The sequence below is a fragment of the Orycteropus afer genome, unplaced genomic scaffold (assembly GCF_000298275.1).
Source record: "Orycteropus afer afer isolate SDZICR_OR568_19922 unplaced genomic scaffold, OryAfe1.0 scaffold00106, whole genome shotgun sequence".
In the NCBI taxonomy this organism is placed as follows: Eukaryota; Metazoa; Chordata; class Mammalia; order Tubulidentata; family Orycteropodidae; genus Orycteropus; species Orycteropus afer.
In genome coordinates this window covers 5,225,983-5,249,254 of record NW_006921693.1, presented here as the reverse complement: position 1 = coordinate 5,249,254, position 23,272 = coordinate 5,225,983, and the positions used below count along the sequence as shown (strand labels likewise).

The following is a 23,272-nucleotide window of genomic DNA, read 5'->3' as shown; positions in this document are numbered from 1 at the left end:
AAAGGGCAGGAATGCACAGGAAAGGAGGACCCAAGGAAAAGGGTAACCACAGGAAGTGGGAAGAGAGTTGTTAACATTACGGGGATGGCCATCAATGTCATGAAGCAAAATGTATATGGACAGTTGTACGGAAAATGATTTTGCTCTGTTAACTTTCACCCAAATCACAATTGGAAAAAAAAATTAATAAATAAAACAAAAGTGTGTCTATGAAGTGAGAAAAGAAAAGTGATCGTTTTGGCTGTGTCATAACACTTGTGGCATTTAGGGGATGCCCCTCCAGTCTTTTATCCAAAGCCTTTTTAAAACTTAGCTGTAATGACAATTTAAATCAAAGTCTTTTTTTTTTTCAAAAGCTAACACTATCCCAGTGATGGTACACTTGTCATATATAACACATTAAAATATAATATAGTCTTATACTTTTAGCTCAGAAAAAAATAAATCAATCAAACACATACAGGGAAGAACAGGTCTGATTACAGGTCATGGGAAAAAAGATCTTGGTGTTCAGAAGATGGCAAAATCAGTATGGGCAGTGGTGTGCAGTGGAGGGCAGGAACCTACTATCGCCATTTCAGCTGTACTTACGTATATATGGGGCCTAGAGTGCAGGGGCTATGTGATAATCCCTCCACTCCGAGGGGAACGCTATAGTGGAATCTCTATACAGGTCTGGAAGCCACATTTTAAGATGGCCAGTAACAAACTGGAACTCCCAGAAAGGCACTGATAGAGTGAGCAACTGGCAGACCTCAGCACATGCGGGACAGATGGGAGGGGCTTACCTAACAGGACGGTCGACTGACTCACAGAGACCCCTCCTTGGGTTTCCGAGGCAGTATCACTATGGAAGTAGATTGCCCAACCTTCCTTCTGAGGAGTGGCTGTTGGGTTTGAACCGCCAGCCTTCTGGTTAGCAGTCAAGTGCCTTAGGCACTACGCTACCAGAGCTCCTAAGGTAATAGCAGACATCAAAAATCTGAAGTGATGTGAGGACTGCATTTATTCTAATTTCAAAGGGCAGAAAAAGGCCCAGTGAGTGATATTTTCAGGTATGGATTTCCGTTCACATGAGAAACTTTCTATGAGAATGACTCCAAGTGTACCGTGCTGACTGGCGAGGTCAAGGGTGCCTCAGTAATGATGGGAGTGACCCAGCAGAGAGCAGGTGATTCCCTGGCAGGGACTCCCTGGGCTGATTCGTGCACCTGGTGGGAAGCCCCTGAATGGCCTGAAGTCACTCCCAGTTTCAGAACTCAGTGTTGCTTTGTGAGCACCTGGAAGTGCATCCTCACTAATCAGTCTCTAAGTTACACTGGCAGAAATAACAAGATGATCATCTCCCAAATTATGAATGTGCACTGTGATGAGGAAATTTATCTGGCCAGGCCTACCCCTCAGGGAAGCAGAGGAAGTGACTAAGGATTAGCATCGCATACAAATAACTCATTTTTCTAGCTCAGAAATTTCACATTTGGAATTCTCTGAAGGAGTAAAAAAGGAATTAGCAGGAATTAAAGGTTCACGAGCTTGGTATAGATCTGTGCTACTTGTTTCATGACATAGCCAGCATGCACACTACCCAGGGATCACACTGACATGTTCTCAAACTTCCTCTGAAGCATGTGGGACCATTTCTAGGCAATGACCCAGCCAGAGAGCATGAGGTCACTAAGGGCTGAGAACTGGGTGGGAAAAGCGGAGGTACAGGACACTGCACATTCTTCCCACTGGTGGTTACTAATCCTGGGCACAACTACAGATCCCCATTCGGAAAATTGCTGCAAGTACACCTGGGGCAGTGTCCCCGGCAGAGTGACTGAGGAGGCCACGGTACACCCGGTGGAGTGTCCCTGGCAGAGTGACTCGGGATGGCCCCGGTACACCCGGCGGAGTGTCCCCGGCAGAGTGACTGAGGAGGCCCCGGTACACCCGGTGGAGTGTCCCCGGCAGAGTGACTGAGGAGGCCCCGGTACACCCGGTGGAGTGTCTCCGGCAGAGTGACTGAGGAGGCCACGGTACACCTGGGGGAGTGTCCCCGGCAGAGTGACTGAGGATGGCCATGATATACCTGGGGCCGGGTCCCTGGCAGAGTGACTCAGGATGGCCACACCTTTAATTACTTCGGACAAGGTGTGCCCTGACTTGTTTTACAGAGAAGAGTAACCAGCCACTTCCCATCTCTACTAGGGAGCTAAGAAGAATCTGGCCTGCAAGGCTGAAATCGTATTTTGCAACATTAAGTTGCATTTGTTCTGGGTTAACCTTTTGTAAAGGAGCTCTGCTGATGCAGTGGTTAAGGCGCTCAGCTGCTAACAAAAAGGCTGGTGGTTTACACCCATCAACCCACTCCATGGGAGAAAGATGAAGGCAGTCTGGACCTGTAAAGATGTACAGCCTTGGGAACCCTGTGGGACAGTTCTACTATCCCACAGGGGCACCCTGGCAGTGGGTTTGGTTTTGGATTTTTGGCCTTTTGTACCTTGTACACTGCTCCACTGTGGAGCGGATAAACTGGCCGATCAGTGCCAGGAACTGTTCGGTGTACCGGGAGTGAAACTGCTTCAGCAGAGTAAGTAGTCCCAGGACAAGCGGAGGCCAGTCAACGGGGTCCGCAGGCTTCCGGCAGACCATTCCTATGAGGGGAGACAAGTCAACACCAAGTGAAATGCTTGCCTTTGACAACATTCATTCAACATTAATTCTCGTGGTATCATCACTAGCAGATGACTGGAGGAGACGACTACTCTGACTACGTTCTGAATTAGCCACGGGGCTGGTGGAGCCTTCCAGTGGTTTGAAGGATTAAAAATAATAAATTGATTAACTCATGTTTGTAATCATAATTAGGTGTTGTTTTTTTTTTTAATTATACAATTACAGATGCTACTGTAGAAAACATTGAAAATCTACACAAATGTCAGTGAAAAAATAAAGATCATGTATTGCTGACTTCTGCTAACAGCAGCATGGCAGATTTGATACTTTCAATGGCTCTCAGAAACGAAAACAACTAAAATGCTGGATAAAATATAAGAAAGGTTATCTTCAAACACAGGGCTGAGCACTGTTTAAGAGAAGAATCTTCACAAGTCAAGACAACGAGTGAAGGAATTTGTGAAGAAAGTGAGCACTGAAGCCAGCCTTTCACAAAGGCTCTGTGCCACAATGTGGAGGTGTGGGGCTTCTGCCTGGATGGCTGCACGGGGCACAGGAGACCGAGCTCAGGGGCCTTAGGGAAAAGGAACAAGACAGTCCCTCGTAAAAGAGGGACTACAAAGGTCTGTAACCTCAGTAACAGTGTAAACAGGAAATAAATCTCACAAGGAAACAGCAAGGAAACACGGCTGCCCTGACCCTGGTGCTGGGTCGAAGGAAAACATGCAGAGATTTCTTAAGAAACAGAAAGCACTAATATGAAAACATAAAGATAAAGTGGACATTATCAGCATTAAAAACTTCTACTTACTAAAGTCACAAGTAATACAGTGAACTGGCAACTCACAGTCTTTGAGAGAATATTCACAATACAGATGTCTGGGACAGGACTTGCATCCAGAATATATAAAGAACTCCAACATGGTGACAAAAGGCAAACAGGCCAATTTAAAAACAGGCAAAAAGAGATATTTCACCAAGGAAGACATAAAGGATGGCCAATAAGCACAGGATATAGTGCTCAACATCATTAGTCATCAGGGAAAGGCAAATTAAAATTCAATGAGATATCCCTATACCACTGCACACTCTCAGGATGGCTAAAATGAAAAAGACTAACATGAGCAAATGCTGGTTAGGAAGTGGAGCAACTGGAACTCTCATACAGTGCTGGTAGGAGTGTGAAGTAGTGCAGTCACTCTGGGAAAAAAGAGTAGCCATTTTTACAAAGTTAAACTGGCCACGCAGGCTACCAGATCCCATTGTTGGGTACGTGTGGACACTTGGTTGATATTTAGTGTAAACTTGCTGTCTACATTTCATGAAAGGACATCATATTGCAGAGGCACAAAGACATTTATTAACACAGATTGAACTAAAAATGATCTCATTTCTGACACAGCATTCTATATAAAGATCTGTTTGGTTAGATATTAATCTATTGTTACTGTAACTTACTGCAAAGAACTAAATATCATACAGTACCGAGGTTTTTGTTGTACTGAAGTTTTGGCAACTGGGCGATCAAAAAGAGAAAGTTGACAATTGGGAAATAAGGTAAGCGCTTTGTTGTTATGTATATCTGGGAAGACAAAAGTCAGAAAAACAGATACTTTCTTCAAACTGCACAATACCACAGAACACATTTTCAAGAGTAAAGTTTCAATTTTATTTCTGTTTGCTCTCCAGACAGGCTACCTAAAACTATGATGTTTCCATTAACTTGGAAGAACATTTGCCTTCAGATTTTCATTGAACACCACTGACCCCCAAACAGAAATACTTACAAAACAGTGAGCTCTTCTGGGAAAGGAATACATTTTTGGAATCTTAAAACCCAAAACCCAAACTCACTGCCATAGAGTCGGACATGACTCATAACGACCCCTCCTTAGGTTTCTGAGGCTGTTATCTCTACAGAGGTAGATTACCCAACCTTCCTTCCAAGGAGTGGCTGGTGGGTTTGAACCGCCAGCCTTCTGGCTGGCAGCCAAATGCCTTAGGCACTACTCCACCAGAGATTCCAAGAAAACAAACCCACCCACTGCTGTTGAGTTGATACTGACTCATAGTGACGTTATAGGATAGAATAGAACTGGCCCATAGAGTCTCCAAAGCTGTAATCTTTATGGAAGCATAGGTCTTTTATTTCATGGACCTGCCAACTGAGTGCTTTAACCATTGTGCCACAATGGCTCCATAAGTCCCCTTAACATTATTAATAAAGGGGAGAGAGAAGAAAAAGGGTGATGGGCAATAATAAAAAGAAAGCAAAATAAAGTGCATTCAAGGCAAAGCATGATTGCGGGACAGAAGGAAGAGCAAGAGAGAGACAAGAAAAGATGAAGCAGCAGGGAGGAGTGGGACATAAGCAGAAAATAAGCAGATGTCTCAGGGGGCTTTGCTTTCCCTTGGGCAATGCCACGGAACAGTCTCCCTCCCTGTCAATATGCACATGGCAGAAAAGACAGGCACGCCCAGCCATTTCCACCCTCCCAGCTGGAGCTTGATTCCATGGGAGGTGGGCTGCACAATGATTAGAACACAGACTGCCTGGCCTCATCACTTCCCAGTGTGGAACTCAGGCAAGTTACGAAGCTCTCTGAGCCTCCAGTCCCTCATCTTTCACAAGGTTGTTGTGAGACTGAGCTAATCCATGCTTAGGGTTTAACACAGTGTGTGGCAGGTCGTGAGACCTGAAAAAACACTAGCTGCTATTTATAATCTCTTATCTAAAACCCATGGGATCATACAGATTTCATAATCTGGAATTGTATAGATTGTAGAAAGGTATTATGGTGCCTACGGTAACACCCTATAAAGCCATCCATATGTCTATACCAAAGAATATGAATATTCACATTACAGTGGATACACAGAGTATAAATAGCCTTCTATCAGTTTAGGTTTCACCAGCAAAGGAGATCTGGCACCAACTTATGAAAAAACATTCAGTTCTCAGAGGCTTTTGGAGATTAGATTGCGGAAAAGAATTTGTAGCCCCATGTTATGACTGTAAATAGTGTTAGCCACGGAGGGAAGCATTTGTGTGCAAGAATCACTACTACCAGTTAGCTGAAGTTCAAATATCAAACCTGAGACAAACCTGAACTAATCCCTTACGTTGCTACAACCCCTTTCACTTTTTAATAAGCTTCTGTGAACATTCTATCACTTGGTTTACCCCACAATCCTGAGTCAGGGAGACAGGTGTGATCATTCTGATATGAATATGGGGACCAAGAGCTCAGAGAGGGTGGGGAACTGATAGAATGGAGGCTTTGGGATCTGATTCCAGGACCTCCCAGTATTTTAGGTCAGTTACCTGGGCCGAAGTGCCTTTTGGTCCATAGTCTCCTACCATTACATGTTAATCACTAACCTTATTCAGTGGGTTATGAATACCAGCAGCCTCCAGATAGGCTGTAATTTCATATAAAAGCGTGTTATCTTCTTTGGGATAAGGAAGTGAAGGGTCCTGATAGTGTGCTTCAATATCTGCTAGGAGAGCCCTAAATGAAGGAAAAAACCCCCAACAGTAATGAACGTTAGAGATTACTTGAATTTATACAAGTTCACACAAGCCAGTGAAGCTATCTTTTAAGGCTTCAGTTTTCTTACCAGTAAAATGAGTTGTTCTAACTCTCCATTTCCATGCCTGTGATTGGTTATAAGTGGAAAACCTGACCTAGAATTCCTTTACCTTTGGCCATCAAGTCGATTCCAACTCACAGTGAACTTATAGGACAGAGCAGAACTGCCCCATAGGGTTTCACAGTCTACAGAAGCAGACTGCCCCATCTTTCTCCCACCAAGTGGCTGGTGGGTTTGAACCATTTGGCTAGCAGCTGAGCACTTAACCACTGTGTCATCAGGATTCCTTGTCTAAACTTTTTTGAACTGACTGATCTGTTTTCAGTATCTAGTTTGTCAAAAGCACCTCCTTTGTGACCATGAACCAGGGATTGTTTATCATTGAGTATAAGGCTCAAAATGCAAGCAAGGTGGTGGTGAGGTGCAGGACATGTGTGCCCACCCCCGTCCTGGTGATTAACCCACCTTCTGGGTAATCAGTGCCTCCGTCCAGTAGAAAGCCACTTGGATTTTGGTAATAATTGCTTTCTCAATCTATGTAAATACTTGGCGCAGTGTTTGGTATGTACTGGATGATAAATATCTATTGACTTAATAGAGAAAATAAAGACAAAAACTAGATCAAGGGACAATACTGAGGGAAGAGGCTTTAAAGATGGATTTGATTCTCCATAGCCTTTGAAATCTCAGAGACCTCTTATGCATAAGAACTTATGAGAGTTGGTAGTGAAGAAATAGGGGTGCTAGCCAGCTCATGCTGAGAGATACATGTGCACACACAGCTGTTTCAAAATCTGGTACTTACTTATTGAGATTCTCCAGGGCAGCAGCCAGATGTTTGGAGTCAAACCGACAAGAGTAATTTAATTCATTTGCAATCTGTTGTCTGAGAATCTGCATCTGTCCAACCTGTGAACCAGCAAGAGAGAACACCGAGAACACATCAGGGGACTCCAAGGTGACACATTTTCTTGGCAAGGATCACAAAGTTCCACAGGAGTAGCTAAGGATTCTCCTGGACTGGCTGCAGGGGTCACTAAGACCAGAACCCTAGACTTTAGGAAGCGCGAGAGACCTTTCAAGAAAAGGATGGATAGACTTCTGTTGGCCAACTTCAACTAACCTGGAAAGTCAACTATTTCACAAAATGATCCACTGCTGCTCGGTCACTCGTGCATTAAGGCTATTTTTTTTGAAGCTATGTTTTCCATCTTTTGGATTACAGGTTAGTAGTTGCAATAAGAAGCCCGATTTTTTATTTCTCCTCTACTGATCATTCTCAAGTTCAAGGATTTCATCCTCATATTCTAAAACGTGATGAATAAAATCTCAGGATTATAGATTATGTATTAACCTGGATTATATAATAATCTACATAAAATCTAACAAGAATGCCTCTATAACAATAATGACTCCCTCAATCTAGGCATTCTTAACATTTGGAAGCCCTTTGGGAATCCGGTGAAGCCTATGGGCCTAGTTTCAGAGTTGTTTTTGTTAGGTGCTATTGTGATCCTGTGGACAACAGAACAAAACACTGTCCAGTCACACAAGTTGTGAGCCATCCTCACAACTGTTGTTATGCTAAAGCTCACTGTTGCAGCCACTGTGTCAATCCATCCCAGTGAGGATCCTCCTCTTTCTCACTGACCCTCTACTTGACCAAGCATGATGTCCTTCTCCAGGGACTGGTCCTTCCTAACAACATGATCAAACTACAAGAAATGAATTCTGGCCATTCTTGCTTCAAAAGAGCATTCCGGCTGTACTACTTTCAAGACAGATTTGTTTGTTCTTCTGGCAGTCCAAGGTATAGTCAGTATTCTTTGTCAACATCATAATTCAAATGCATCAGTTCTTCCCTGGTCTTCCTTATTCATCATCCAGTTTTCATGTGCATATGCGGTTATAGAAAAAATCATGGCTTGGGTCAGGTACACCTTAGTCTTCAAAGTGAAGTCTTTGTTCATTAACTCTTTAAAAAGGTCTCCTACAGCAGATCTGCCCAATGCACTATGTTGTTTGATTTCTTGAGTGCTGCTTCCATAGGTGTTGATCGTGGATCCAAGTAAAATGAAGTCCTTGACAACTTCAATCTTTTCTCCATTTATCAAGATGCTATTGGTCCAGTTGCAAAGATGTTTATATAGAGGTGTAATCCATACTGAAGGCTGGAGTCTCTGATCTACATCAGTAAGTGCTTTAAGTCATTTTCACTTTCAGCAAACAAGGTTGTTTCATCTGCATATTGCAGGTTGTTAATGAGTCTTCCTCCAATCTTGATGCTGGGTTCTTCTTCATATAGTCCAAGTTCTCGTTACTCAGCATACAGATTGAATTAGTATGGTGAAAGGATATAACCCTGATGCACACCTTTCTTCATTTTAAATCATACAGTAGTACCTTCTTGTTCCATCAAATAGCTACCTCTTGGTCTATGTACAGGTTCCTCATGAGCACAGTTAAGAGTTCTGGAATTCCCATTCTTTGTTATCCATAATTTGTTATGACCCACATAGTCAAATGCCTTTGCTTAGGCAAAAAAACAAAGGTAAACATCTTCCTGGTATTCTCTGCTTTTAGCCAAGATCTATCTGATATCAGCAATGATATCTCTCCTTCCATGTCCTGTTCTGAATCCAGCTTGAATTACTGGCAATTCCCTGTCTATGTACTATTACAACTGTTTCTGAATTATTTTCAGGAAAATTTTACTTGAGTGTGGTATTAATGATAATGGTTGATAATTTCCACATGCTTGGAATGACCTTTCTTTGCCATGGGCATACATATGGATCTCTTCCAGTCAGTTGTTGGCCAGGTAGCTGTCTTCCAAGTTTCTTGGTGTAAACAAGTGAGCACTTCCAGCACTTTTAAATGCACAAAATAAAACATATAAGATAAAAATGGAAACTGATGTTAACAAAGATAATTACCAAACTATTGAAACCAAATTTGAATTATAAAGGTATATTAACATGGTGGATTTAACAACTTCTGTAATTTCAAAGTAGTGATGAACATAAATGATATCTGGAGTTATCAACAATAATCGGTGGGTAAGATGAAGCTATCTTTGGGTCAGGCTGAGACAGAGAACAGCTTGCTCCCCAAAGTTTCTTGCCTCATAAAGTCAATAAGACACTCTAAGTTTCTGTGCCAGCCTCTTTTCTTCTCTTCTACTCTGAGGAAGGTATCCCTATAAAATTGGGTGCTTTATAATGCCAGAAACAATAACATGGAAATGAACACACTGCCTCTGAGTTGTTGGAGGGAAGTTAAGAAACAGAGAGAAGCCATCTGAAGGAATAAAGAAATGCTATTATTTAGATAAATAGAGCTTAGAACAATGAGAAAGTGTTAACTGAAGAGAGGACACTTGGGGCAGTGAGTTTATGCTAACAGGTGAGGAGTAACTCAGAAAGGGAGGGTGAGAATAGCTGCATGACTCAAAGAATGTAACCAGCGCAGTGAGTTACACACGTGCAAACTGCTGAGCTGGTGCATGTCTTGCTGTGCACATAAACAAGCGCTGACTGATCTTGCACGTACTACTTCCAACCACTATTCTACTTACGTATAAAGAATACACAAATCCCAAAAATGCTATTTATAAATAAGAAAGCTTTTATTTACAGGAAATATTATTTAGAAATCAGAATAGGGCATGGCCATGTAAACAGTAGGCTTTAGTCTATGCCACGCTGTTCCTCAAACCTTCTGTCTGGGCCCAATAATTTCCTGCTGAACTCTAGGTATGGTACATCTAGGTTACCCAAGCTCAAGGGTTCTCCTGAAAGTATCACTCTAGAAATGGGAATAGAAAGTCAACTGCATACAGTTTGCTCTCATTTCACACACCAATCTCAGGGATCATAACTCTCACTGACTACACTTCCTTAATAAGCTACTGAAAAGGTTAAGGAGCCTGGTGATGGAAAATTCATTCTCCCTAGACATTGACCTATTTAGAGATATACAGTATATCATTTTTTCTCATGATTTCTCTAAAGTTGTACTGTCCAATACAGTCTCCAACCTCATAAATCTACTTAAATTCAGGTAAAATGGACTAAAATTAAAAATTCCCCTCTTCAGTCACATTAGCTACATTTCAAGTGCTCAACAGCTACATGTAGCCAGAGGCAACTGTTCTGAACAGCAAAGAACATTTCCATTGTTGGAGAAAGTTCTTCTGGGCAGTGCTGCTCCAGTTCAACATTGGTTCAGTGACGGCAAGCTGCCTCTTTCAAAACGAGAAGACAAATTTGTCCTTGGGGGTTTTATGTGAAGATCACTGGCTCAGGCATAACCCCCTGGATCCTTGAATTGCCACCAATTGTCTGTAACTGATAACCTTCTGTAAAAGCCACTGGACTGTGACCCCTCTAGCAACCAAGAGGAAACCTCCAGGCCTCTCTGAAGAATCACTGTAATCTTCCTAGGCATCTACAGAGAAGAAATAGCCTGTCCAACCACAGCTATGTCTGATTCCTCCTAAAAGGTTTTCTAGCAAATAGAAACTTGGCCAACTAAAATCGCAGTATCTGAAAATTACGAGGTTATGGCAATGTCAAACTTATATAACAAGAGGACACCTATCAGACTAAAGCTTCCTTGGACTACTTATCATGAGTTTAGCATTCAAAAAATTCACTGAAATTATGAAGACTATACTGCACATCAGCTCTTGTGGCGTAGTGCCTAAGGCATTTGACTGCTAACCAGAAGGCTGGTGGTTCAAACCCACCAGCCACTCCTAGGATGGAAGATTGGGCAATCTACTTCTGTAATGACTGCCTCAGAAACCCAAGGATGGGTCGCTGTGAGTTGGACCCGACTTGACAGCAGTGGGTTTGGTTTGTTTTGGTATACTGTACATCTGGCTGAGACACCAATGAATACTATCTCAGTAATTACCATTTAATTGGGAATAAAAGAATGGAGCTTTTCCAAATTCTCACAGTATTCTAAGCTTTTCCAGTGGTATGTCAAAATTATAACTGTGAATCAGTTTTCCACCAGAAAATCTATCACTAGAATGTAAGCAGGCTTTCTGTGGATGCAGACATTATTTCCCTGAGCTCTACCTCTCATAGCAACTGACAATGCTTTGTACATAACAGGTGCTGAATTAAAGGCTGCTGACCATCTTGCTCCTCGGATGATGAAGACCACAGAGGGTCTCTGGGGGCCGCTGCCAGTGTAAAGGCAGAAAGGTTGGTGAGCAGACTCTAAATCACTGGATTCCCACCCAGCAGGTTAATCTCATTTCTCTATCTTCATCATTTCCAAAGACACTGTGTTTTGCTGCCAATATAAAGACTGCCCTGAAGAACTTGGCATTCTAGCATCTATGTGAACATCAGAGAGAGGAGAGAGACAGGATGTACTATTCCACCAGCTACTTGGAGTACATAAGTTTATCAAATGAACCTGTGATGTAAGGCTTGAGTATTACCGAGGTGGAAAAGTTTTCACTTACTTGTATGGAAGCCCTCTTGCAATGAAATAGCTTTTCAAAAACAAATAATTTCTGAGTAAAAAGAAAAATAGGCCAATGGAAAGCAAAGGCCATCATCAAGAACAGCCCCAGGAAGGAAGTTAAAGAAAGAAAGGAATTTAGAATTGATGATAGAAACCAGAGTGTTACATATATATTTATGTAATAACCAAAGAAGGAAGTATAGCTTTCTTTGGGCATCAAAGCTACAGGAAAAGAACAATTTAGAAAATAGAGGATTGACCATCACACTCAAGGGTGGTCCCCCTGCCCCACATCATACCTTCATTATAGCCTCGAGATAAGCTGTCCAAATCTTCTGTGTTTTGGCAATGGCAGAAAAATAAATTTTATTCGAATTTGCTGAAAGGTTAAAATAGAATTTTCTGTTTAGTAAAATGTGGAAAGGCTGCAGTGTTAGCTCTACCACAGATGAGTTTCAGCAACACTTACCAACAATGCTTTTTAGGGGGCTGACGGCATTCATGAGGGTTTTTAGAGTGTCTTGAACAGTTCTATCTCGCAGGATAATTTTCTGAAACATACTGAGGAAATTCTACAAACAAGAAGGCATGATCAAAGAAGCAAACACCATGAGCAAAATGAATCAATACCCTAGTGAATCAAAATGCTACAGAGAACAGAGACTCGGCCTACATCACATGCCAGACCTACAGACAGGATCACAGAGGAAAGCAGTCACTTTGGGTCCTTATTTAGAAATATCCCCCGTGAAAAAGCAGTTACTGGTCCAAAGATAAAAGGCCTTCCCAAGTTGAAACAAAAGCAAATCACCCTTCAAAGCACCACACTCAGCCCCAAACATTCCGGTTTATTCTCAGGTCTCTTCTGTCTAATATATGCCTGACGTTTGTGTAAGGAGGCGGGAGAGGAGAGTCAAAGGAGCGTCAGTTGTCCAGCAAGCTCTATCTCGTCTCTCCCGGGGCAGCAGAACATAGCAGGCTCACCTGTAACTCTTTCACAATCATGAAGCACAGAAGTCTGTCTAACCCATTCAGACCGAAGGTCCCCAGGGTGGTCTGGATTTCTGAGAAGAGGCGACTGCTGGTCACTTCTTGACGAGTTTTCATATCATACCAAGTGTTGAGCTGGTCAATGTGACACGTCATTCTTGATAAAACCAAAACAAAAGAAAACCCCAAAAGTAGTTTAGAATTCATCCTAAAGAGATGTGGGGACTCATCATTGGATTTGAGGCATCCAATATGAAGGATTTGTGTTTTCTAACTTCTGTGTGTATGCATCAGATACACCTTATGGTGACTGCCCCACCGGCCAAACCAAACCAGGAAAAAAAAAAAAAAAAAAAAAAACCCAACCAAACTCAGTGCCAGCGAGTTGATTCCAATTCACAGGGACCCCCACTGGGTTTCCAAGGCTGTAAATCTTTACAGAAGTAGATTGGCCCATCTTCCTTCTGCAGAATGGCTGGTGGGTTTGAACTGCTGACCTTCTGATCAATGCCTTATCCACTGCACCACCGCAGCTCCTTGCCCAGTAAATCAAAATTAAAACTCAGGTAAACCACTTTTCCTACCCTAACTATGATATGAGTGATGCATTTCCCTGAGTTGAATATTGTTTTAAGCCATGCTCACAACACAAAGTTAGGCTTTCTTGTCAAGGTGGAAGACTGTGGAGCCCAGCTGTCTCTCCATATAGTTGTCCTTGAAAGTTTCAGAGACAAACTAGAGTCTGTGGCCACTACCACGGTGGTAAAGGAAGGGACATGGAACTCTCATATGATAACATATGATAACATAGGATATGACACACGTCCAACTCAACTATGCATGAACAGCTGGAGAAAGAAATCATTCTCTTCCTGGGGCATTCCAGCAACTGCCCACTTAGTGAGCACATACCCAGGATGAACAAGAGACAGAAGACATGAACCTGCTCTTCCCTCAGATGGTCTTAGTACCAACTGCTTCATCTGAGATTTAAGGGAGGAACAAGGAGGAAAAATACGCTCTGCTGGATTTGCTGAGAGAGGCAGCACGTCAGTCCCAACATGGTGTCCATTTACCTAAAATGTTCTCAAGGGCAGTTTTGATTATATAAAATTTTTGCCCAGTTCTTGCTGACTTTAGAACCCATGGGGCTAAAATGTAAAGTGGGCCTCCCTGTATGTCAGAGCCAACAGAGCCATGTCATGTGTGCCCTTGAACAGCACAGCGTCAGAGCTGGGCTCTGGACTCACGAGGGGTCTGGTACTGTGGGTCCACTACCTATTAACTGTGTGGTCCTGAACAAGTGACTTAGCCTCTGAGCCTCAGTTTCTTCATCTTTAAAATGGAAATAACAACAATACCTACTAGCTGAGACTGCTGTAATGAATCAATGAATGTATGTTATAATGTGCTGAGAACAGTGCACAGGGTAAGTGCTCAATAAATGTTAGTTCTTACTCTCAAAAATGCTTTGTGTGTTGGGCTAAGAAACAAGGAGGTAATCTTACAGGGTAATGGGAAAACCCAAACCAAACCCATTGCCATTGAGTCAATTCCAACTCACAGTGACTGACAAATAACAGCCCCATAGGGTGTCCAGGGCTATAAATCTTTACGGAAGCAGGTGGCCCATCATTGTCCTGCAGAGTGGTTGGTGGACTCAAACTGCCAATCTTTCAATTAGTACCTGAGTGCTTTAACCATCATGCTACCAGGGCTCCTTTATATGCTGACAACACAAGATCTAGTATTAGTTTGGGGTAGTGTGCCAGTTACAAAAGGTACAGTTGAACAATTTGTAATAAACAGTTTTAAAATATTGAGGGCTTCACAGGGCCCAGGGAGAAGAGTTAAAAAGCAGGAGCAGCAAAGATGAAAGGGTGGCCACAGAGACCTTAAGCTTGTGTCAATCTACGTTCCATTGGATGAGGACCTTCTACTCACAGTGGGGAAAACATGCAGCCCCAAGGGAGTAAATTTGAGTGAACTCATCAATAGAGATTCAACTGTGGCAGAAATAAGGGCGTGATCTGAGGATACACAATACATGTCTGGAGACTATGACTGTCCACGTGTGCAAGGCTATGAAATTCACGTGCACCTACTTTGGGTCTGTGATCCGCAAGATTTCTCTGCAGAGGCGACCAATAAATGTTATGGACTCGTCCACAGGGGTAAACTTTGGTATTGGAATATGAGTGGACTGGTACATACTTTGCCAGTCTTGAATCTAGAAAACAAAACCATAAGTATTTAGTATTTCTTTGATAATATAACTGTTCTTTTTCCACACACTTTGACAAAGATAATATTGCATGATGACTGATGATAAATGGTCCTTGATTCTGAAGAAGAAACTTTAAAAAATGTATTAATAGCCTCCCAGAATGCCACTTATGAAAAAAACATTTGTGAGAAAGTGAAGGGACTGAGAAGAAGGGTGAAGAGGAGATTTAGGAATGAGTCCAAAGGACTAATGGACCACACGAACTCCAGCCTCCACAACTCCGAGACCAGAAGAACTTGATGGTGGCCAGCTACCACTGCCAACGCTTCGAAACGATCACAAGAGGAGGTACCAGATGGAGTGGGAGAAAAATGTGGAACAAAACTTAAAATCATAAAATGACCAGACTTACTGGTCTGATAAAGACTGGTAGAACCCTTGGGACAATGGCCCTTAGACAACTTTCAAGCTGCGAAGTGAACTCATTCCCGTGGGTCAACTTTCAGCCAAATGAGAGGCCTCTAAAGTGAACAATAACACCAGGAAGGTATACTATACGCTCATTAAAACAATCAACCATACAAGATCAAAAAGGAGCATTTGCCCAGGGATAAAGCTCAGAAGGCAGGAAGGGACAGGAAAGGACAAAGGCAAACGGTAAACACACGGAGGAAGTGGGAAGAGTGCTGTTACACTGTCGGGACTGTAATGAATATCACAAAATAAAATGTGTATGAACTGTTGACTGGAAAACCAATTTGCTCTGTAAACTTCCACCCAAATTACAGTAAATAAAACAAAACATACTAACTTTCAAAAAAAAAAAAAATTTAGGAATTTCTGGCTTTTTGTCTTATGAGAACACACATCAGAGTTATAGGAAAGTTCAGGATATCCCAAGGCTTGAAGATACTTAATCTTTCCAAAATGTCAGGGGAATCACATCAATTCCCTACTCAACTACTTGCAGAATGGCTCCTTACTACTTACTGATGAAAATCAAACTCCTTTGCTTTGGCACCTAAGAATTTTGATGCTGACCTGGCCTCTTCGTTTTCTTTGGTGTGACTATTTTCTGTTCTGGCCAGCAGTGCTCAGCTGTTCCTGACAAAGCCTTGTCTTACCAGCACACTTTGGATCCTGCCACTTCTATTTCTGCATCTCCCCGACCACTGAAACCCTCTAAGGTCCAGTCTGAGTGCTACCTCCTATACGAAGCCCAAATGAAGAAGTCCTGAGTCTTCTGAACTCCTCGCCACTTGGATTATAAGTTACATTTTTGTAGCCATTTGAGTATGTCTGCTTCCTCCTCAAGGAACCCTGGTGCTTCAGTGGGTAAGCACTCAGCAGCTAACTGAAAGGTCAGCAGTTCTAATCTACCTAGAGGCTCTGTGGTAGAAAAAACCTAGATATCTGCTTCCATAAATATTCCAGCCTAGAAAACCCTATGGGGCAGTTCTGCTGTGTCACATGGGGTCACTATGAGTCCGAATCAGCTGACCGACAACAATAACAGCTTTCTCCTTTGGACAGTAACCTCCCTGAGACCAGATGCCATGTCAACTCTTCTGCGCTCCCCACACGCCTGAAGGTATGCCCAAGGTATTCATGACTGTCTACTGCCCACTGATTTTCACTAACTATTTAAACAAACTTTCTTCTTGGTATTTCTGAGATTTAGGTGTTGTATTTTTCTGTCAAAAGTAACAAACATGGTCAAGAATTTAAGAAATTATTTTGATACCTTTGTTCTTAAGAAGTTATTACACTCTTGCTCCACATTATAATTTATAATACGAGAGACTTCTTCCTGCCAAATCTTCAGACCATAAATGTTGACATAGTCTTGTATGTATTCAAAAGAACGATGGAATCCATCCATGGTAGCCCCCAACTCTTTCAGCTTGGGCATCAGTTCACTTGGCTGTGCAAACGGGGAAAAGTAATTCTATTACGTTGGAGTAGATAGCCAACCACTCACACTTACATTAGACTTTAAATGGTATAGCAAATAAGAGACCAGAGTCACTGCTTAATAGGGCTTTGGAAATACTCCTCTTCCAATTCACAACTGATGTAAGACACTCAGCAAACACTAGATGCCATTCACTTGGGACGAAAACTGCATACAAAGGCAGATGAAAAACGGTGTGGATTATTTCTCTCATGCCGTTTGACAAATACACCTAATCTGAAAACACTTACAATACTTTAAATTGGATTTACTGAGGTAAAGAATACCCTAATATAAATTTCAGGCCTAATTATTTTTCTCTGAGACCATATTCTATAATAGATAGGAGCTCTGGTGGCGCAGTGCCTAAGGCATCTGACTGCTAACCAAAAGGCTGGCGGTTCAAATTCACCAGCCATTCCTCAGCAACCTACTTCTGTAATGATACTGCCTTGAAAACCCAAGGAAAGGTCACTATGAGTCAGATCTGACTCAATGGCAGTGAGAGAGAAGTTAAGAAGTAATTACATCAGAAACATCAGTTCAGTTCTTAAACTTGTGGATCAGCAGGTGAAGGAAAGGCATGGGCTTCAGAAAGGATTTTTCTCATAATGTGACTGGATTGTAATGGAAGATCAAAAAACACTTCATTTGTTTCTGTTGAAAATCATAATCATTAGATATATATCGGTAAGAAGAAAAGTCTAGCTCCTAAGAGGTTACAAATGGTGCTCTAGTCCATTTTGCAAACTGAGTGGAGAGAAAGAGTAGAGTGATTTTGGTCATTTGGTACCTTGGCTCGAGGGTTGAAGATCAATCCTCGATGAAGGGCAAAAGCGACACGTTTAACTAGCTCCTTCCTTATTCCGTCTTCCAGCAACTGTTTAGGATCTACCTAAATGCACATCAAAAAGCAATAAATGGCAGTTAGGGCAAGTTTGATCTTAAATAAATCCAGAGGAAACATGGTGTCTAGAATTCACCACAGAACTTTCCTACCTCATCTCTGAATGATCTGGACTTTTTTCCTTCCCTGCCCCCTTTGACCTTGGGCAATATGGACAGAATTATGAAACTACTCACCTTTTTAGAACTTGGTTTGCCTCACTGAAACTCATGAGGGTCATTTTACAACAGAACTTTTCAAATATAGGGAGTATGGCAGATTTTAAATTGCCTCACATTTTTATCATTTCTTTAAAACTAGTAAGTGCCTTTCCTTATCACTAGGAGGAGGTACTGGAATGAAAGGTTGAATTCAGATGTGCCATTCCTCTCAATGTCGTCTCAAGAAATTTATATTCACATGAGGAAAACCAAGTTTAGTGTTGGACCACTCTGTGGAGTTAACAATTCTGTTTCTTTGACGTGCTGTTTGTAATTAGGCAGATAAAATCGAAGCACATCTAGTACCTGACTCGACAAGCCTATATTGCTGATTATTTTTTCTGTAATGCCAAAGACTTTTTTTATTTCCAAAAAGACAGTAGGATCCAGAAAACATCATGTAATTTCCCCACACCATCTTGAATTCCCTGAGAGTTGCTCTTTGACTTTTAATTTGTAAAGAACCATTGTTTTTTTAAAAAGCCATAAGGAGGTAACTGATAGGCTTTATCTGGTTTTGATTGTCCTTAAACTTACAGAAGAAAATTATAATAATGGTGCAAACAATGAAGGTTGAAAGTTTGAAACCCATTCAGTGGCTCCACAGGGGAATGAATGACGAGGCAATCTGTCCCCACAAAGACGACTGCCCAGGAAACTCCACGGGGCAGTTCTACTCTGTCACATGGGCTGCCAAGAGTCAAAATCAACTCGGCGGCACACGACTAGGCTTCATGGACTAGTATCAGTGCTTACTTTGATAATGCCAACCAAAGTCGTCTTCATCATTAAGATGCCTTCAGTAAAAATGGAGATAGCATGAGTAAGCTTGGCAACCTTTAACAAAGAAAAAGAGAGACAATTAAGTACTTCAGGCAAAACACCCACCATTTCCAGGCAAAGCTGTAATAACTGGCTGTTAGTCCCGTCACGGTCAAAGAACAGAAATGAATCTGCCTCAGGACTCCTGTGTGCACTTCAGATACACTGGGTGAAGGAGGAAGAAGACATTTATTAGCTCTTTCACTGTTGATAGGTCATTGCCCCTCCTTCGGGCTTCAATTTCTGTTCTCCAACCAGTGAGAGGATGGGACTCAATAAAGTGGAGGTTATCTTCCAGCCAGAAAAGGGCACCTGAGACTCTGAGAAGTAACTGTCCTCCACGTTCTTTTCAAGCACACCAGACAGACAGACAGATATGGCAGACGGAAGTATGAGTCAGAATAAACGTGGAAATACCAAGCTTAGGAATCCGAATTCTTGCTGTACTTTTTGGCGTGGTGCCAGAAGATGTGAAATGCACATCAGACGTTGCTTTTTCTAGTTTTGCTTTTCAAAACTTTAATTTTAAGTCCAAAAAGAAAGCAAAGCAGAGGTATTTGTGAAGAACATCTCAGTGCGCCTAACTATTGAGTGGGCTTCAAAGTCTGGCCAGAGAATGGGGTTAATGGAATATGGATTATTTTGAGCCAGTGGAATGGTGCATAAAGCAGGAACTTGAATATGAAGTCTAGGGAATCCTGTCCGAAGGGAAGTAGGGCTGATTTACCAAAACTGCTCAAGAGGAAAGTGACCAGCTGAGCTCCCCTTCCACGGAGTGACAAGCAAGGCATGAAATGATACCAGGCAAAGTGCAGAGTGAAAGCAGGATGGCTCTAAACTGGCTCCCCGTGGTTGTCACTGAGCAAGTGAAAACCAATCACCACTGCTCCTGTGGTCCCAGGGGCAGGGCCAGCCATGCTGAGGATGGGCTCTCAAGGTTCCTTGGGAACCTGTGAAATTTCACGGTTTTTAGTTTTAAGTCTCAACTGGCAAAAGTCACAGGAACACAGCACCTCGTATCGTGGGCCAAGCTGGGCATAGTCCCTCAGCTTGTCTTTGTCCAGGCGGGTAGGCACTTCAATGATATCATGGGTCTGAAGCTTTATGATCTTCAGAAGAGATGTAAACATGCTTTCTGGAATGATCTGCAAAACCTTTAATGAAAGGGGAAAAGAGGAAAAACTACTGAACACCTGTTTTTTTTTCTTAGCTGATAGATGTTAACCCACCAGCCACTCCTCGGAAGGAAGGCTGGGTGATCTACTTCCATTGAGATACCGCCTTGGAAACCCAAGGAGGGGTCGCTATGAGTTGGATCTGACTCGATGGCAGTGAGTTTGGTTTTTGGTTTGATAAATGTTAGGATGCAGGGTGCCAGCATTTACAACCAGCATTTTTGTCCACAGGAAGCGATGCCAAAAATCTTATAAGGGCTGTTTTAGTAGCTGCTACTGTGCATATTGATAAGGTTTGGGATGGATGGGCCATTAAGCTGGCTCAGGTCTGGGCAATGTTCCCTTTTGTTATACATAGTAAGATGCCATGATTCGGAGTACACTCCACAGCGACTAACCCCAACCATGCGCAGGGCTGTGTTTCTTCAAACATTAATAACTCACAGATCATAAAGTTGCTCCTCATAGACACACTGTGAGAAAATGTACCATTCCCACATCACAGATTTTAGAGATGAGGTCCAGAGACACTGAGTAAAACTGCCTGTGATTGTTCAACTAGTAAGTGACAGTTTGATTTTGAACAGACAGGCCTGACTGCTGCATAATTGATTAAAACAAAGGATTGAAATCCCCACAAAAACTTTAATTAGGTTCTGACTAGGATATGTTAGCTCTAGATCTGGCTCTTTTACCAATTAGCTCCATGCCCTTGAAGAAGCCACTATAATCTCTGTCCCTCAGTTTCCACATCTTGAAATGGGGGCCAACACCACCAGCATTTAAAACATAGTTATACAGATTCTTTGCAAGTGAAAACACTCCTGCACACTCAGAGTAGAAGTAAGAATACGTCTGTTTTCAGGTACTGCAAACTTCAGGAGTCAAAGTGAAAATAAGGGAAGGAATATAGTTATGTTTTTACAGGGCCCCAAACGTATCTTTTGCATTTAAAACAGTCAATAAGTCAAACGGGCTTTGATAAATTTCTTACCTTTCTCACATAGGACACCAATTCACCAGAATAGTACTGAGACACACTGAGAAGGTCGGGGCTATTTGCTTGGTTAATGCGAAGAAGGGGCAGGTCAAGGGCAGAGGCAAGCTGGAAGACAAGACCTCTTTCTTTGTAAGTGTCCCAGAAATCTCCCTCTTACCAAAAATGGTAATAAACAACAAAGCTCTTGGGAGCAACAACCACTGCATCTCATCAGTCCCATTAGCAGCTTCTTACTTTACATGAAGGAACAGAGGTGTCATTAAAAAAAAGAAAAAGACAGTCATCTGCTATGGTGGTGGTTCCCAAAGTGTGGACCCCAGACCTGCTGTATCAGCATCCGCTGTAGCTCATCAGATGCAATCAGAGACTCTGTGGGTGCAGCCCAGCCCTCTCTGTGGTAGCAAGCCTTCCAGGAGATTCTGATGCAGGTTCAAGTTAAAGATTCACCGTGCTACAGGAGAAACCCACTCCTCTATGGATATGAGACAGTTCAATTGATGGAACACTGTACTCAATCCGACCTAAGACGTGCACCACCAAGAAAGGAAAAAAAAGCTGACAATTAAAGTCTACATGGGAGCTCTGGTAGCATAGTGCCTAAGGCACTTGACTGCTAAGCAGAAGGCTGGTGGTTCAAACCCACCAGCCACTCCTTGGAAGGAAGGTTGGGCATTTCTACTTCCGTAGTGATACTGCCTCGGAAACCCAAGGAGGGGTCGCTATGAGTTGGGGCCGACACGATGGCAAATAACAACAACAACAAAGTCTACATGCCATCCATTATACAACCCTTCCCAATTAAAGAGATAGGAAACTATGAAAAAAAAAGGACATCTCAGAATTGATCATTCCTTTCTAAGAGACTGAATAAATTACTTGTTCATTAATCACCACCTGAAATTAATCTGAGAGTAAAGTACATGTGTGTTGTTTACCACTATCCCTAACCTTTAGACTAGAACCTAGTTGTAGGATATACTCAATACGGATTGTTTGAAATCTTCACACCCCTAACAAAAATGATCCCCTAAAGTCATCTTTAAACTAGTAAACAATGCTCATCATGAGAATCATTTGTAGATCAAAATGTCAACAGGAACTCTAGAGGTTCCAGGGGTAGTGAGTTTAAGATGTGGTGGTGAACCACATGGATGGATAGTGAAAATGCTGACACACGGGAAGAAGACAGTCAGTGTTACTGAAATTTACAAGTAGAAACTGATGAATGGGTGTACATTTTCCTGTGTATATTTTTACCAAAATTAAAAAAAAATTGTTTGAATAAATACAAAAAAGGACTGAATTCATGTAGGGAATAATAAAAGACCATGGGACTCACTTCTAGCACATTAATAAAACCGCAAATAGCTTTTGTTCATTTAAATACAATTTTTCTGTAAGAAACTCCAATTATTAATTCAAAATTCAAATGTTTCTGGTGTCTTCTGAAACTATGCTCTCATGGAAAAATTGCTAACAATTTTCAGTGTAAGAAGATACTCAAAAATGTATCTAACTTTCCACAAGGATGAAATCATGGGCTGAATTAGCGAATGAGGCAATAATGAAAGCTAATACTTCCCTAGGAACTGAGGTGGTAGCTCATGGCTCTCTCCTTACCTTGAGGAACGTAGCCCTGAGTTTAGTCACCATGGATGGGTTTACCCTTATGCTCTCCTGCATGATGGAGGTAAAGCTGTAAACAGAGATACAGGTGAGATGATGACTAATGTGTCCTTCATCGAGGGCAAATGGGAGGCTGTCTTGACTTGGTTTGGAAATAATAGATGTCCCCACGTCCACATCATTACCTGTCAATTAACTGCCAAGCAAAGGAAAGGTCCCCGACGATCTGCATGGTGATCAGGACCTCCTCTTTAATGTTAATAGTTCTGATCATTTGGTGGAGAAACTTGCGAGTATCAGCAAGAAACTGACATACTTGCAGATTTGATTCTAACTGGTGAAACTCTTGAACCTGTGTTACACAAACATATTTCATATAAAATTCTGAATGGCCTCTACCACGTTCATTGTTGCTCAAAAACACTCCAAGTAAAGCATACTGTGAGAATGTCTGCATTTCAGATTACAAGTTTAGAACTACAGAAGCCAAGTCATCAAACAATGCACATGTTCCCACAGTTAGAAGGCATCCCACTACTTCATATCCTGTACATGTACGGCACAGATTTGAGTATCAATGAACATATACTGTAAAATCCTTCTAACTCTGAATATTTTTATGACTTCTA

At 42.0% G+C, this 23,272-nt stretch overlaps 1 protein-coding gene across 1 annotated transcript in view; it reads right to left on the bottom strand.

The window, feature by feature from the left end:
* WASHC5 (WASH complex subunit 5) overlaps positions 1 to 23,272 on the bottom strand; it is a 58,201-nt gene that overhangs the window by 2,317 nt on the left and 32,612 nt on the right. The window contains exons 12-26 of the mRNA XM_007943402.2: positions 22,829 to 22,995; positions 22,638 to 22,713; positions 21,012 to 21,122; positions 19,856 to 19,996; positions 18,777 to 18,857; positions 17,707 to 17,808; positions 16,704 to 16,883; positions 14,838 to 14,962; positions 12,727 to 12,889; positions 12,212 to 12,314; positions 12,042 to 12,121; positions 7,061 to 7,164; positions 6,044 to 6,173; positions 4,147 to 4,243; positions 2,486 to 2,639 (exon numbers count right to left, since the gene is read on the bottom strand). Coding sequence (XP_007941593.1) covers positions 2,486 to 2,639; positions 4,147 to 4,243; positions 6,044 to 6,173; positions 7,061 to 7,164; positions 12,042 to 12,121; positions 12,212 to 12,314; positions 12,727 to 12,889; positions 14,838 to 14,962; positions 16,704 to 16,883; positions 17,707 to 17,808; positions 18,777 to 18,857; positions 19,856 to 19,996; positions 21,012 to 21,122; positions 22,638 to 22,713; positions 22,829 to 22,995 — 1,814 coding nt within the window. The remainder of the gene's footprint in view (positions 1 to 2,485; positions 2,640 to 4,146; positions 4,244 to 6,043; positions 6,174 to 7,060; positions 7,165 to 12,041; positions 12,122 to 12,211; positions 12,315 to 12,726; positions 12,890 to 14,837; positions 14,963 to 16,703; positions 16,884 to 17,706; positions 17,809 to 18,776; positions 18,858 to 19,855; positions 19,997 to 21,011; positions 21,123 to 22,637; positions 22,714 to 22,828; positions 22,996 to 23,272) is intronic.